This window comes from Cnephaeus nilssonii, assembly GCF_951640355.1.
Source record: "Cnephaeus nilssonii genome assembly, chromosome: 13".
NCBI lineage: Eukaryota > Metazoa > Chordata > Mammalia > Chiroptera > Vespertilionidae > Cnephaeus > Cnephaeus nilssonii.
In genome coordinates, this window is record NC_137084.1 from 18,166,711 (window position 1) to 18,183,788 (window position 17,078).

A 17,078-nucleotide genomic window follows, 5' to 3' on the forward strand; every position below is an offset into this window, starting at 1 on the left:
GAGGAAGGTCCTTTAGCCACTGTGGGAAATAGAAAATTCAGAGAACAGATGGTCTGGGCAGTGTCAGGCTTAGCTGAAACATGCATAAGGAGAAATACGGGGGAAAAAGAGGGGGAAGCAAGAGATGGCAAGGGTTAGAAGGCTTTGAAAGCCATGGTCAGTATTTCAGCCACTGCATTTGAAAACCATAGTAACCACTTTATTATATTCATGATTCATTATATTTTTAAAGCGTTTTATTTTCAAGAGGTGACGAGGAGGTGAGAAGGAGAGGACAGGAAGATGAGAAGAGGGAGTATCTGAAACTGTGTCTTTTCTGTGTCTTTTCTTTCTCTTTAGAAAGAGAGAGGACCCATGTGAGGATTCACTTAAAGAATTCTAGGATTGGCCATTAGTAATACTGACATTTATGAAATATCAGTCTGACTGTCTGGTATGTACGAGCTAATAAATCTAACATTGAAAATTCACACAGATAGCTCACTCAAAGTGTTATTTCCTTCTACTAACTTGTGTGAAACATTTTATTTAGAAATTATCGAGTACCAGTATTAGGTATTGTGTGAAAGGAATTATGTTCTATGTTCTGTGAATATAAAAATGGCTCTGTTTTTAGGACAGTGAAAATACCCTGTAGGTTTTTATAATGATGGACCCATATCATTACACATTTATCCAGACTCAGAATGTACACCATCCTGGTGAGCCCCAAGATAAACTATGGATTTTGGGTGGTTGTGATGTGTCATTGTAGATCCATCAATTATAGCACTCTGGTGGGGATGTTGATAGTGGTGTGTGCTTGGGATGTGTGTGTGGAGGCAGGGACCTTATGGGTAATCTCTGTAGCTTTCTCTCAGTTTTGCTATGAAGCTAAAACTGCTCTAAAATACGAAGTCTTAACAGCACTGATGATGACAGCAGATGACCCTATTGAGGGGGGATGTATAATTTTGCTGTGCCTCTCTGAAACTAATTGGGAGTGAGCACTCTGATACTTCTTTAAGAAAAGAGGTGACAAGTCAGAGCCACTGTGCCATCATCTTTGGGATGCCCTCAGGCCAAGAAATAAGTGATTTTTCTAGATTAATATCTATACCAGGTAAAATATCAAGATCACAAAAGGTGAGCTGACAAAAGGTAAAACATTCTTCAAAAGAAAAAGGATTAAAATACTAAACATGTCTGCTAATAAAAATTTATGTAAATATAATAAAAATGCCTATTAACCAAGTCAGTCAGATAATAAGATAATATCACAAGATACGAGATAACCTGCTTTTGTTTTGTTTATTTTTTGTTTTTTGTTTGTGCACCACTAACTTTTCTACAAAATAATCAATATTAAATAGTGGCCATATTTGCATATAAAAAAAGGACATACAAATAAACACATGAAAATAATTTATAGAAATTTTCTGGAGGACATACAAAAACTAAAAGGAGTTATTTCTGGAGACCAAGATTATAGATTCAAATATTCTTGGGAGATATTTTAATCTTTTCTTTTTACATTCTTCTTCTTTAAATATTTTATCATCATCATAGATTATTCTATAGTAAAAATATAGTTAATAAAAGGGTATAAAATACTGAAAATGTAATTCCTATCAATAGCAATGATAATCTCTAGCATTTGGGGCAGCAATATCATACTTGGGAAATTATTCTAAAGTTGTTTATAAAATTGTTATTTATGAGTGACAACTGGAAGCAACATAAGTATCTCAATGGACAAATTTATACATTTTAACATCATTAAATTGATAATTAACTGTGGAAAATATAATAGCATGGTAAGAAATATTAAGCCAACATGAAAACACAAAATGATATTATATGATGATTTTAATCATACAAACTATACATGTGATGAATAAGGGCTTGAAATAAAAAAATCATAAAATTGTATATTGGGATTATGGAATCTTCTTCTTTCTTCTTCTTTTATTAGTCCTTGCCCAAGGATATTTTTCCATTGATTTTTAGAGAGAGTGGAAGAGAGAGTGGAAGACAGAAGTATTGATGTGAGAGAAACACATTGATTGGTTGTCTCCTGCATGCCCTCTGACCAGGGCCCAGGCCGGGGAGGAGCCTGCAACTGAGGTACGTGCCCTTGATGGGAATCGAACCAGAACCTTTTGGTCTGCAGACGAAAGCTCTATCCACTGAGCAAAACCAGCCAGGGCTGGACTCGTTATCAAAGGGAATTCATAGTAAAGAGGAATATATAAAAGTAAAAACACTACTTAGATTATAGGCATAATAGAAATTTTATGTCAGGTCAAATTCATCAGCAGAGAGGCTCAATATTTTAACGGGATAAGTTCAAGAGTAGAGTAAATAAAGAGTAGTTCTCCACCCTCGCTGGTTTGGCTTAGTGGATAGAGCACTGGCCTGTGGACTGAAGGGTCCTGGGTTCTATTCCGGTCAAGGGCATGTGCTTAGGTTGCTACCTAGGTTACAGGCTGGATCCCTGGCCCTGGTCAGGATGTGTGTCTCTCTCACATTGATGTTTTTCTCTCTTATCTCTCCTCCTCCCTTCCACTCTCTTTAAAAATCAATGGAAAAATATCCTAGGGTGAGGAATAACAGAAGAAAAGAAAAAGCAGGAAAAAAAAGTTTCCCAAATTATGCCATCTTCAAAGAATTGTCCAGACATTTGTTATATCAAGACAGTCAATGAAGCTGGCATCTTCTATACAAGAGGCATCGGTAAAAGACCTAAAATAAAGCACATTTCACCAGTGTCCCGAAGAGTTCTGGGATAACGGACACAAAAATGAGTGAACTGAACAATAATTATATTGGAATAGTGTTGATCAGATTTCAAAGCTCATAGATAAGATATACTGGTATAATACATGAAATATGCATGTGCATGTGTGTGCATACATATGGGTATATTATATATATATTTTAAATTTTAGGAAAACTTAGAATAAGGCAGGAAAGTATTTGCCCTCTATTTTTTTCACAGGAAGGCTAAATTTCAAAGAGGTAACTAAGTCACTTGCCCAAGGAAAGTACAAATTGTGCAGTTCTCAGTCTTGATAGGAATCAAACTTTTTAAAGGACGTTTATTTATTTTATTCCCCAAATGCAGACAGATTGGTCCAATGTGATAAGTTTCTGAACAACAGGTAGATCTGGGAGAGGCTTGGACATCACAGATTTACAAAGGTTCATGGGGGATTAAAGGCAGTTGGAGATAACAGGATGGAGCAGAAACAAGGAATTCAGAGTTCAGCTCACTAATCTCAACATGACACATCTTTCCTTTTCTCTGCAGATTAAACCTTCGTCAACTACACCTTACCTTCTCCAGCTACTAGTATGGTGATGAATAACAGTGTGATTGAGTTTGTTTTGTTTGGGTTGACACAGGATGCAGGAAAGCAGAAAGCAATATTTGGGGTCTTCCTGATGCTTTACCTTGCGACACTGATGGGGAACTTTCTCATTGTAGTGACTATTAAAACAAGCAGGACCCTTGACAGTCCCATGTATTTCTTCCTGTTCTATCTGTCCTTTGCTGATGCCTGCTTCTCTACAACCACAGCCCCCAGATTGATTGTGAACGCCCTTTCTCAGAAGAAGACCATCTCCTACAATGAGTGCATGACTCAGGTCTTTGCAGCCCATTTCTTTGGCTGCATGGAGATCTTTGTGCTCCTCCTCATGGCCTTTGATCGCTATGTCGCCATTTGTAAGCCTTTGCGGTACACCACCATCATGAGCCAGCGAGTCTGTGGTGTGCTGGTGATTCTGGCTTGGGTGGGATCTTGTATCCACTCTTTAGCACAGATAGTACTAGCTTTGCAATTGCCTTTCTGTGGCCCCAATGTGATTGACCACTATTTCTGTGACTTGCAGCCCTTGTTGAAACTTGCCTGCATGGACACTTATGTGATAAATTTGCTAGTTGTTTCTAATAGTGGGGCCATTTGCATGGTGAGTTTTATAATCCTGCTTATCTCCTATGGTGTCATCTTGTACTCTCTGAGAAACCACAGCACAGAAGGAAGGCAAAAAGCCCTTTCCACATGCACCTCCCACTTTATTGTGGTTGTCATATTTTTTGGCCCATGTATATTCATATACACACGCCCACCAACCATATTTCCAATAGACAAGATGGTGGCTGTGTTTTATACAATTGGGACACCCTTGCTCAACCCTCTGATCTATACATTGAGGAATGCAGAAGTGAAAAACGCCATGAAAAAACTATGGTGTAGCAAAGGATGACTCCAGTTGATAAATGATGTATGGGAATTCTAATGAATACTGCCTTAACAGCTTAGTTTTGTTTCATAGATAGGAAAGGCAAAATATTCTTGTTGGGAAACAAACAATTAAGAAATCTGAGAAAATTGCATTAGAATATGACTACTAAAGTCCATAATTATTTTGAACAATCTATGATGATCCTTAGTTGAATTCTATCAACATCTGCCCATACTCAGTAGGTAATTTGGCTTCGTATACAAATTTTTCTTCAGAAAGAAAAGTATTGACTAATGATATTGTAAGTCTGTGTGTGTATGCACCATTTTTTATAGGTTTTATTCTTGTCCTAATGAATGTCTGAACACTTGCAGAGTCAAGATTTCTGTCTTGACAACCTGAAGATTAGAGAACATGTCTGAGAAAATGCTGCTCTGGAAATCTGTGCCTGAGCCTACTTCCCTGGGGGTATCTACGTTGGTGAACCCTCCAACTCCAATGAAAGCTAGAAACATCAGTGAGAATCTAGACTGTCCCTGGGAAATCTCTCAAAGTTAATTTTGTGAGTGGTGAGCAAGAAGGAATGTTTTATTTGGATGAGATAGGCAATACCAGCCAGTCAGTTGCTCTTTGGGGTCTTCACAAAGGAGGGAAAGAGACAGTAAGAGAGTTTGGCAGCAGGAATATGCAGAGGAAGGGTACAGGGGGAAGGGAGGGCAGAGAGCAATGTATGATGAAGAGAGAGAAAAGAAGAAAGGAAAGTGGAGATTTTGTCCAGATGGGAGAGAAGGAGCTTTATCTTCCTTACTTCTCGAGCATCATTTTTTGAGTATGTGAACATTTGAAGAAAAAATGAAATCTCAAGATATTCCTCTATCATTGATCTTCCTGGGCTGTTACGTTTATTTGGGTACCAGGAAAGATAGGAAAGAAGCTTTTTTCTTCTTCTATCTTAAAACCAAAAAATCTGATTTTTTGGAAGAATCTGGGATCAAAAGTCAGGTCTACTATTTCTTAACTTTGCTCTTTTAGTTTTATATAAGAATGTTTTAAAATGTGTATTTTCACCCTAGCCAGTTTGGCTTGGGTGGATAGAGCATCGGCCTGCAACTGAAGGGTCCCAGGTTCAATACCGGTCAAGAGCACATGCCCAGGTTGCAGACTCGATCCTAGTAGGGGGTGTGCAGGAGGCAGCTGATCAATGATTCTCTCTCATCAATGATTCTCTCTCATCATGGATGTTTCTGTCTCTATCTCCCTCTTCCTTCCTCTCTGAAATCAATAAAAATATGTTAAAAAAGATATAACATTAATTGAAATTAAAAAATAAAATGTGTGTTTTCATTTTTGAGGAGAACATAATTTACATGTATAATTCACACTCACCACCACCACTACCACCACCACCTCCACCTTCTAATCTCATAATCAAATACTGCCATGCCATTTCAGCACTCAAGTTTATAATTACCATCAAATTGGCACCAGAAAGTATTATTTTTAGTCATATGGGCTAATGAGAAAGGAACACAATGAACTCATAAGTCTGTAAAGCATTTCCACCAATTGAGGACAAAATGTTATGTTCACCAAAGCTTCCCAATAGTCCTGGTTTAGACAAGCAGTGGCAGAATAAATATTTGAGTCCAAAATAGGACATTTGTCAGAGCTATCAATACCATATTCACAAGTGGCAATTTAATTTCATACTTCTTCCGAGTGAACAATTTTCCTAATTTTATGTCTTACAGTTCTGTTTTGAAAGCATTTGAATCTGTTCGTATGAATATTATATTTAAGTGCAATTGGTTCTTAAGTAACCTAGACATACTCAAAATAAAACTTTAATTTTTATCTCTCATTATTCCTTCAAATTTATTATGGTGTAAGGAAATATTTATCTGTGCCTAAATGAAAACTCAGAAAGCTTCAGAAAATTTCTTCTCATTATTAGGTAATACAGAGCCCAGATTCCCTTAGATTTTAGATATGGGCTCAATTAGAGAAGGTGGGAGGAGCAATCAGGGGACATAAAGTTCTTACTGGGCTGCCTGGCAAATGTTGAAAGCTTTTTATTCTCCTTCCTTTTGGGGACTTTTTGTAGATCGTTTAATTCTAGTACCATTGACATAGTTGGAAAATGTCTATTATGATTTCTGTTGACTTCTTGCTTACTCCTTAGAAAGCCAGTGGTTATCTTCAAAATACTGTACTTGGAATTTCAAGTGGCCCTATTGGGCTGGTTCCTGGAAGACCTCCTATGGCTCCTCTATGGCATTCCACAGGGAAAGGATCATGAATCTCTGCCCTAGGAATGCTATTAGTGTAGAAACACTGTTGATGTAGGCTGATGTCCACCAGCCACCCTCACCTGAATCCACCTGTAAGTCAGCCAGTCTCTCTTCCTGCCTAGATTTTCAATCCCTTGGGCTGAGCAATACAGAGGAACATGCTAGGTTCTCAGAATAGCACTCTGAAATCCCCCTCCATCACACACACACACACACACACACACACACACACACACACACACACTTTGGGGTGATTTCCCCTAAGCTGTTCTCAAAACCACTCTCCCGCTTTACACTCTGACCTGGTTTATATCCTTTGTAGGATACTTACGTTTATCACTTCCTTTGGTTTGGAGAGAGGCACACATGATTTGGACACACTGTAACTTCACAGCTACTGTGTTTAGTCAAAATTTGAGCGTTAACAGTCTGTTATATAAGAAATGTTAATTCATAAGTAATTTGTGTTGACACTGAACTTCAAGATAATTTATTTTTTTTTTAAGAAAGGGATTGTATATTATTCTGATTTGAGAAACATTTGTTTCTACTCACATAAAAGACATTTAATGGGGGGTGGAAGTGGGGTGGAGGGGGGTCAATAGGGGAAAAGGGGGGACATCCATAACATTTTCAGCAATAAAGATAAATAAAAAAATAAGAGTAGAAATAAAAAAAGACACATTTATGGGCAAAAATTTTTACATTTTACATTTTGCATTTATCTTGTGAATAGAGAAAACTTCAAAGCCTCTTAGGCAGGACATGACTGTCAGATGATGAAAAGAGCCAGGAATCTTATATTCTTACTAGGGGCTCAGTGCACGAATTTGTGCACCTTGAAAGGAACTATGGGCCATGAGGCTGCGGTGGGCAAAGGGGTGGGTTTTGGCCCATCCTCCGCACCCTGGTCCCCTCTCTGCTGTCAGCCCCTCTCCTGATTCTGCCGCTCCCACATGCTGATGGTGTCAGTTCCGCTCGCACCCACTGATGGTGCAGAATGATTGGGGCTGGCACCAGCAGCAGGTGCAAGCTGCAACTGCTGCCCCAATCGCCCCTCAGGAGCAGGGGGAAGTGGAGAAGCCCTCAGGGGAGACTGGGGCTGGCAGCCACCACTCGCACGCACTGACAGCACCGAGCTATCAGGACCAGCGGGGCTGGAGCTGGCAGTGGGTGCGAGCGGGGCTGGCACCGGCAGCAAGTACAAGCACTTGGGGGAGGGGGGGAGACCACGGTGCGAGGGAGCAAAGAATTTTCAGTAACCACCAGACGCTCACTCTGATGACAATGACCAGTGTCCTGCCTTGGTCTGGAGCCGCCACTCACCTGCTCCACCATCCCACTGTGGCTGATGCCCGCCATGTTCCGCGCATGCCCCTGGTGGTCAGCGCACATCATAGTGACCGGTTGTTCAGTTGTTCCCGTTGTTCCACTGTTCGGTCTATTTACATATTAGCCTTTTATTATATAGGATTCTAATTTCTGCTATTTCTCATTTTTGGCAATAACTCAGCTTTTGTCATTTTAAATAGTTTAAGTATTGCTTATAATATTCTGCAGGAATTGGAATTCCTGGAAGCAAGTGTAATAGCTCAAAAATCTGACAAGCAAAGCAGTTCTTAGAACTGCAGTCACCCAGCAGTGTCCTACTTTAGCATTAACAAACCTTCAACAGATTCAGAGTTGGGAGGGAGGTGGAAGACATGCAGAGCTTTTGGGAAAAAGAATGGTATAGTGAGAATTTAGCATAAAATATCCCAGTTAAAGAATCTTTACATGTTTCTCTGTCAAGTATTTATATTGCATTTTCACAGAGGAACATTTTGCTGAATGTTATAGGTGAATTTCAATGCTCTAGGTAAAAACTATTTGGTGTTAGTAAAAATAGCAAGGAGTGCTGGCTTCTGGATGTATTTTTCAAGGGAGAACCAGCAGAATTTAGTGTCAGATTGTGTGAAGGAAGAAGTAAAGAGCGACTTAAAAGGATTTTTGGCCTCAGAAATGGACAGGATGGAATTGCCATGAACTGAGAAAGGAGCATGGTGGTCATGGTTGTGTGAAGGTTGAGGGGTTGTAATTGGGTGTTCAGTTTTTTATATATTCTGAATTTGAGATGTTGATTAGACAACAAAGTGGATATTTGGACAGGCAGTTAGTTATATGAGTCTGGAGTTAGGGAGCATGGTCTGGGATGCAGATATACATTTGTAGGTCTTCAGCAGTTCCCTACCATTTAAGGTCAAGTGACTGGATGCATTTACTGAGGCAATATGCATGGACAGAGGAAAAGAAGAGAACCTAGGACTGTTACTGGTGTAGAACAATCTTAAGTCAGAGGGGAGAACCTGAACTAAGAAAGGAGAATAAGGAGTGATCTGTGAAATAGGAGGAAAACCGAGACTAAGGTAAGTTGGAAGCTGAGTGAATAAAGAATGTCCAGAAGGTAAGAATGTTATGTAAATCTAATACTGATCTAGTAAGATGATGGCTGAGAACTAGCCATTGGATATAGTAATGTAGAGGCCATTTGCAATATTCACAGGAAGTTTGTTAAGGTGGAATGGTGGAGAAACCTGCCTGGTATTGGTTTAGATGGACTGGGAGGAAAGGAATCTTGAATGGGCAGGGGATCAATATTGTAGTAACTACCTATGATGCTAGGACCTACCCACAGTGGGTACTTGAACTACAGGAGGGAACACTTTGTAACCTATGTGAATGCCAATCTGCTGGCCTGTGCACATGAAACTAATGCAAAATAATGTTGAATACAAACCATAATTGAAAAATAATCCTATGTAATAAAAGCCTAATATGCTAAGTTTCCCATTGTCTGGTCATCCGTTCAAACAATCAAAGTGTAATATGCTAATGATATCCTAAGGCCACTCAACCACTTGCTATGATGTGCACTGACAACCGGGAGCCGGGGGGGGGGGGGGGGGGCAGACAGTGAACTGGTCAGCCATTCACTGTGATGTGCACTGACCACCAGGGGGTAGATGCTCTGACTGGTAGGTTAGTTTGCTGCTAGGGTCTGGCTGATTGAGACAGGCTAGACATGCTCTGGAGCCCTCCCGCAATCCCTCCCCAGCTGACCAACCTCCCGTGTCCTCCCCCCCCCCCCCCACTTGTGCACCAGTAGGGTCCCTCAGCCTGGCGTGCAACCTCTCACAATCCAGGACTCCTTGGGGGATGTCAGAGAGCCAGTTTTGCCTGATCCCACAGGCCAGGATGTGGGACCCTACATGTGCACAAATTCGTGCACCAGGCCTCTAGTATAATACATAAGAGAAAATATGAAATTCTTCCAACATATTTTAATATGAAGGGGAAAAATAAATGGAAAAGGTAGTTTATTTTCCAATGAGGTGGTGCTCAAGTCAAATAATCTCTCCTCTGCAGAGAGGAAAGAATTCTCTCCATAGCAACTTTTCCAAGAGGAGTGTTGTTTTTAGGTTGCAGAACAGCTAGCTTATAGGGATCAAGATTCTACCACAATAGGCAGGGAGTCTGAATATGAGGCCACAAATGCTGGAGGGTGGGCAAAGGATGCGATGCAAGTTTGTAGAAATTCTTTTCTGATTGCTTCAAGGTGTCTTTGTGAAGTAGAAAGAGACTGGTCGAGAATGAGGAAAGAGAAGAAGGTATTGGGATTTTAAAGATAAAACAAAAGATGGAAATAGTCCTCTAGCACATGTGGTCCTTTATCACTAACCATCCTAATCATCCTTTATTCATTTTAGAACAGGATACATGGACTGTGGAATTGCAGATGGGATATGACTGTAACCTATGCCATCATATCCCTGATAGGCAGAGATGTCAGAAATGACACTAATGTAGGCATTGGGCTCTTCAGCCTTTTAAATGCTGAAGTTTAGGCTGATATATAATTTTGGATGAACACCAAGGTCAAAGGTGACCTTCACAGCATTTTTATTAAAAGCCTCTGCAAGATACTCAAATTTGAGAAACAACTGTCCACACATTGACAAGGTACTCTTATGTGCCATGTATACAAGCAATGGAAACTTCAAAGGGACCCACAGGTTTTGAATGTGAAGCTGGTGCTGTGCTCATGCTCAGAATGTGGAAGGGCGAGGAGCATGATCTTAGGAAGATGCTCTGTGTGAGGGCAGAGTGTTGGCATGCACTCATGGATGGAGAGAAAAGGAAAGAGGTCTCAGCCACAGTTTGTGATGGACAGGGTACTGGAGGCAAAGATGCCATTCAAGGTGGCTGATGTAATGTCTTCAGAGAATTCTCTCACTATGTTGGGGAATTGTATCTGCTAGTAGGAGCCATTTTCAGTAGCTTAATGGTAAGATTTATTGCCAAAGCTTCTGACCAAGAACCATTGGCTGCTAGAAGTTATCACTGGGGAATGGATAGACAAAAGTACCTGTTAGTGTGGAAGTGGTTTTGGCACCAAGCATTCTACATAATTAAAGCATTGCATCAGCCTCGGAGACCAAGAGACCATGTTGGAAGGTGATGCTGACCACAGTTTCCCATGTACGTCAGGGAATACACTTTTCCCTTCCCTGCTTCATGAGCCAAAGGCAGGGCTGGAGTCCAAGGCATCTGTAGCTAAGGCTGACCTAAAGAATACATCATTGTCGTCACCTCAATATAGCTTATGACCCCCCAAAATTACACCTTAGAGAAATATTTAGCATATGTGTGTAAAAATCTATATATTAGCTAATGAATCATATTGTATTTTTTAAATGGAAGACTTTATATTTTAGAGCATTTTTATGTTGAGCAGCAAAATTGAGCAGGAGGTACAGAGATTTTCCATATACCCTGTGGCCCCCCCCCCACATCTGAATAGCCTCCCTCCCCCCATCATCAATGTCCTCTACCAGAGTGGTACATTAGTTACCCTCAGTGAACCCACATTGGCACCTCATAATCATCCAAGTCCATAGTTTACCTTAGAGGTCTCTCTTGGTGCTATACATTCTATGGGTTTTGACAAAAACTAGTATATAATGACACGCATCCATCATTATAGTGTCATACAGAGTAGTTTCACTGCCCTAAGAATCCTCTGTGCTCACCTATTCATCTCCCCTCCCCCCACACGTTCGTATTCGGTTATTAAATTACAATATAGGGTTAAGGTCAATCTTTCTTTAATTAGGCCATCTTTTTTTAGTTCTTCACTTCTAAGTAATTTCTTATAGGCAAAAGTACCTGCAGACAAGGTCTGCCATTGGAAGATACCAGATCCACTTGGGGCTCAAGATTCTGGAAGTTCATCTATATATAAGGGGGTAACAAATCAATAAGAGAGTAAAGATGATACATCTCATGATCATTTTCCAAACAGAAGATCTTATTTTACTTGGCTAGGCTTTTGAGCTCAGGCTAAACTTTGGGGAACGAAGAACTTTATGATATCATGTAATACTCTAAGATCCTTTATTTTCGTGGCTCTCCTAACCTCTGAAAGTCACCTTTAATTAACATAGGTATGTAGATATAGATGGAAACATTATTATAAATATACTTCTTATTAATAGAGGCATAATCATATATCTCAAACCTAACTTTCTAGGTCACATATTTTAATAGTATTAAATGCATAAGGGAAAGTCTTTCTGCTTTAAAGAAACTCTCTTCCTCTCACAGGACACCAGTCTATTTTAGTGTTCTAATTTTTTTCTTCAAATATGATACAGATAAATTGGGTAAGAATGGAACCTCTGGCTTCAGACACCACACTTCCTTCCCTGGATTATATGTGCAAATAAATAATAATAACAAGAAGAGTTTTTGTCTCCTAATGCATGGAGGGACAGCTAAGGGCACTCGATGGGAGCAGAGTAGTTTCTTGACGTTCTACTTCCTCTTTCACCTAAGACACTGTTGTTTCTTCTTCCTGCTTTCCAAAGGGGATGAACATACTTGACACTGATTTAGAGTGTTCTAACAGGTAAGTGACAGATGATTGATATCTTTATAGTCAGGGGAGTATTATCACAGAACAATCCAACATGATTTGAAAATATATTTCCGTATGTCTTATACTGCTCCTACTTCCTCTGAGACAGGAAAAAAAATGTTTTAAAAAGTTTATTGTTAATGTAGTAAATAAGTAGGATGAAAATAAGTTTTGGTATAAAACAACGTTTTGAATCCAACAAATGTTTTACGAGCACTAGGTCTGTGAAAAGCCATCATTGTGCGGGGAGAGAAAAATGAATTCCGTGCCTTAAGGTTTATTAAAGTTTCTTGAGATGGCAGAGTGCAGAACAGTTTACAATGCTTTTCATATTCAGTAGCTGAGCAAGATACGTCCTCATTACGGGTATTACAAGTTAGAGGAGAATATGTCTAGTTAGAAGTTAGAGAAACTGTTAATAGAGGTAAGGGCCTGACATAGCTGCTAGAGAATGCTACCTCTTCCATCTCCTTTAAATGGAAGATTGTGAATCACAGTCTGGAATTATTATGCTTCGCATGCTGCTAATACAGTATCATAAGAACATATTTGCAGTTGATGTGCATTTGGGATTTAGTTTGAAAAGCTGAACAACTGCTTCTCATGGAAAGTTTAGAGAAACCAGGACAATGTGAAGGTTAAAAACTATAATGAAGGTGTAAAGTAATGTGGCATATGCATGGGAGGGAGACTTTGTCATTCTTTAATCTGGGATTTTGAAGGATAAAGAATTTTGGTACAATCTATTAATTTTCCCACAGAGAATGCTAAATTTTTCATAGAAATAAAATGAGTATAGGGGTTCTCCCTAAGATAGAAAGAAGTTCAGTAGAACTGAGTCAGGGAGAGTTGAGTAGTTTAAGAGAGAGTCTTTAAGGAAAATACTGATTCTCACTGTGGTCTCCGCAATAAAAATGGACTTTTAGGATGAAAAGATCCACTTACCACTCTGTGTTCCACTCTCATCTATTCTCCATCTTTTCCCACTTATTTCCTTTAAGCTCTTCCTCATTATCTCCAACCCAACACGTGGTCTTTTTTTTATCATAGTTTCAACATACTTAGTTATTCTAAAGTTGGCTAAACTTGCTTGGAAAGTTCAGGTAAGTTATTAGAAGATGTGCTATTTTGCTAGTGTGGTGTTGCCTCCAGATCATTGTTACCCAATTTTGTTACAAGTTCCTTTCAGAACCCAATGATGAAAGGTGTTAATGTACCTCTGGAAATAGTGAATGTGGTCATCAACAAAGACAAGCACTAAAAGGAACATCAGTGTCGGGAAGATAGGAACAGTGTCAAGCTCTCCTTGCATTCTTTCAAGGCCAAGGATTCATATAAACAACGTCAAATGCTTAAGGTAATCCTTTCTCTGGGTGTCCAAATCCCCAAGTCTTACTTGACTGTGTGGGCTATTCTACTCCAGAGTGTGGAGCTGAATTACTAACTTATTTAAAGTTGATCTCAGGTTTTTAAAAAAATTTATTTATAAGTTGGGAGCGTGTTTATCTGTTTACTATACATAATAGGTAGAAGGAGGCCACATTAGATTAATGGTATGAATGTGTTTTGTAATTATAATAGTACTAAAACAATCAGATATGATATTTTAAGAGGTAATAGAGAAAGTTCAATGTAAAAACACTCTAAGCACCTACATGGCACAAGACATTGGGTTTGGCATGATGGAGAATATAATCCTGAGAATATGTAGTTTCCAAAGATTCTTATTCCAAAAAGGAAGCTAAAGGAATTACACGTATAACTGAATTTCAGCATAGTATGTAATAATATGAGAAAAGCTGCAAAGTGAACCTTTAGAGAACTGGAAAGGGAATTTCCTTTTTCACAAAATGATCACCAAAGGCTGCCGCTGGAGAGTTGTATTTGAAGGGTACTGTACGACGGTACAAATTTCACTTTGAGACTCATAAAGACCCTATAAAGTAGTCATACAAATTCAGGATCAAAGAGTTGAGATGACATAATAAGAAACCACAGCTACAATGTCCATGATGAGGAATATTTATTTTTCTTGAGATATTTCATAAAATCACATATTATGTCATGAATTAATTCCTTTATCATTATTATTTTTGCAGATAAAATATTTCACACTCACCCTTGTCCTCTTTCATGAAATCATGCAGCTGAATAATAATGTGACTGAGTTCATTCTGCTTGGATTGACCCAGGATCCTGTTAGGAAGAAAATAGTGTTTGCCACTTTCTTGCTTTTCTATTTGGGGACGTTGCTGGGGAACTTTCTGATTATTACTACTATCAAGACCAGCCGGACACTTGATAGTCCAATGTTCTTCTTCCTTTTCCACTTGTCCTTATCTGATACCTGCTTTTCTACCTCCATAGCCCCTAGAATGATTGTGGACGCCATTTTGAAGAATAGTACTATCTCCTTCAATGAGTGCATAATACAAGTCTTTTCATTCCATTTCTTTGGCTGCCTGGAGATCTTCATCCTGATCCTCATGGCCCTTGACCGCTATATGGCTATCTGTAAGCCCCTGCACTACATGACCATCATGAGTCCGCGGGTCTGTGGCGTGTTAGTGGCTGTGGCCTGGGTAGGATCCTGTGTGCATTCTTTAGCTCAGGTTTTTCTGGCCTTGAGTTTACCTTTCTGTGGTCCCAATGTAATTGATCACTATTTATGTGACTTGCAGCCCTTGTTGCAACTTGCTTGTACAGACACTTATGTGATCAATCTTCTCTTGGTGTCCAACAGTGGGGCCATTTGTACAGTGAGTTTTGTCATGCTGATGTTCTCCTATGTGATCATTTTGCATTCTCTGAGAAACCACAGTGCTGAAGGGAGGAGAAAAGCCCTCTCCACCTGCGTCTCCCACATCATCGTGGTCGTCTTGTTCTTTGGTCCTTGCATTTTTATATATACTCGCCCTGCTACCACTTACCCCATGGATAAGATGATAGCTGTGTTTTATACACTTGGAACACCTTTGCTCAACCCTTTGATATATACACTGAGGAATGCGGAGGTGAAAAATGCCATGAGGAAGTTCTGGAGCAAGAAGCTCGTCTCAGATGACAAATGATGATTGGAACTTGCAAATTTTTCTTCATAGTTTGGACTGATCTAGAAGAAACACATAGAGAATATTATCTTCTTATTATGGAGTTAATATAATGCTAACTTGGGGCATTAGAATTAGTTTCTTCAGGAAGAAAGGCAATGTGCACACATATACCGGGTGGTATCAAGTCAGTGATATTTATTTATATACTAGAGGCCCGGTGCACAAAATTCGTGCATGGGGGGGGTCCCTTCAGCCCAGCCTGCACCCTCTCCAATCTGGGACCCCTCGGGGGATGTCCGACTGCTGGTTTAGGCCCAATCCTGGCAGTCGGACATCCCTCTCACAATGCGGGACTGCTGTTTTCTAACTGCGCACCTGCCTGCCTGCCTGATCACCCCTTACTTCCCCCCTGCAAGCCTGATCACCCCTAACCACCTCTGCCTGCCAGCCTGATTGCCCCTAACTGCCCCCCCCCTCCGGCCTGGTCACCCCCAACTGCCCCCCTCTGCCAGCCTGGTCAACCCTAACTGCCCCCCTGCTGGCCTGGTTGCCCCCAACTGCTCCCCCACCAGCCTGGTCGCCCCTCACTACTCCCCCCTGCCGGCCTGGTTGCCCCACGCAGCCTGCTGTTCAGTCATTTGGTCGTCCCTCAATAACCCCCCTGCTGGCCTTGTCACCCCAGGCAGCCTGCTGGTCATTACTGTTACTGTGATGGCATTCTGGAAAATTTGCATATTCCTCTACTATTAATATAGATTTTTATTTTTATTTATTGATTTAGAGAAAAAGTAAAAGAGAGAGAAACTGATTTGTTGTTCCATTTATTTATGCATTCATTGGTTGATTCTTTTTAAAAATACATATTTTTATTCATTTGAGAGGAAGGGAGAGGGAGAAAAAGATAGAAACATCAATGATAAGAGCATCATCAATTGGCTGTCTCCTGCATGCCCCACACTGAGTGTCAAGCCCACAACCTAGGCATGTGCCCTGAATGAGAAGTGAACTGTGATGCTTAACCACTGAGCCATACTGGCTGGGCCATTGGTTGATTCTTTTATGTACCCTGACTGAGTATCAAACCCATAACCTTATAGTATGGGGATGACCTTTACCCAACTTAGCTATCCAGCTAAGGACTCCAGTCAATTTTAAGTAGAAGAAGATACAGCCCAGGAACAAACAGCCATCACTATTTCCTACTGTGTCTCTGCCTCTCTTGCCTGCCTATTGTCACTGTGATTTTGACCTGGTGTTTTCCCTGCCCTGCTTCATGTTGGCTTGTAGTGTTCTCTGTTTATACTTACACCTTATGTACTTATGTCCATTGTTTAACAGGCTCTCCTTCCAGTGTCTCATTTATTAGACACTGTGTTCTGAATGTCTGAGCATAGACCTTCAACTTTCTTGTTCTTCCTGACTCAGAAGAAAGCTTCATATTAAAATAATAGGATCTTCATGTTTTAAGGGACAATGTATATAATCTAGTTAATCTCCCTTCTATTTCTTGGGATAATATTTTAAAATTTTCTCATGTTTACCTAGATC

General features: G+C 40.0%; 2 protein-coding genes across 2 annotated transcripts; both read left to right on the forward strand.

Moving 5' to 3' along the window:
* Positions 1–3,336: 3,336 nt before the first annotated feature.
* On the forward strand, positions 3,337–4,251 carry LOC307109726 (olfactory receptor 4C11-like; the record flags this gene model as incomplete). The annotated part of the gene is made up of 1 exon (XM_079788594.1): positions 3,337–4,251. One exon carries the CDS (start codon positions 3,337–3,339, stop codon positions 4,249–4,251), a length of 915 nt encoding a protein of 304 aa, XP_079644720.1.
* Positions 4,252–14,618: 10,367 nt separating this feature from the next.
* LOC307109722 (olfactory receptor 4C16-like) lies at positions 14,619–15,548 on the forward strand (the record flags this gene model as incomplete). Its single annotated transcript, XM_079788590.1, has 1 exon — positions 14,619–15,548. One exon carries the CDS (start codon positions 14,619–14,621, stop codon positions 15,546–15,548), a length of 930 nt encoding a protein of 309 aa, XP_079644716.1.
* Positions 15,549–17,078: the final 1,530 nt, after the last annotated feature.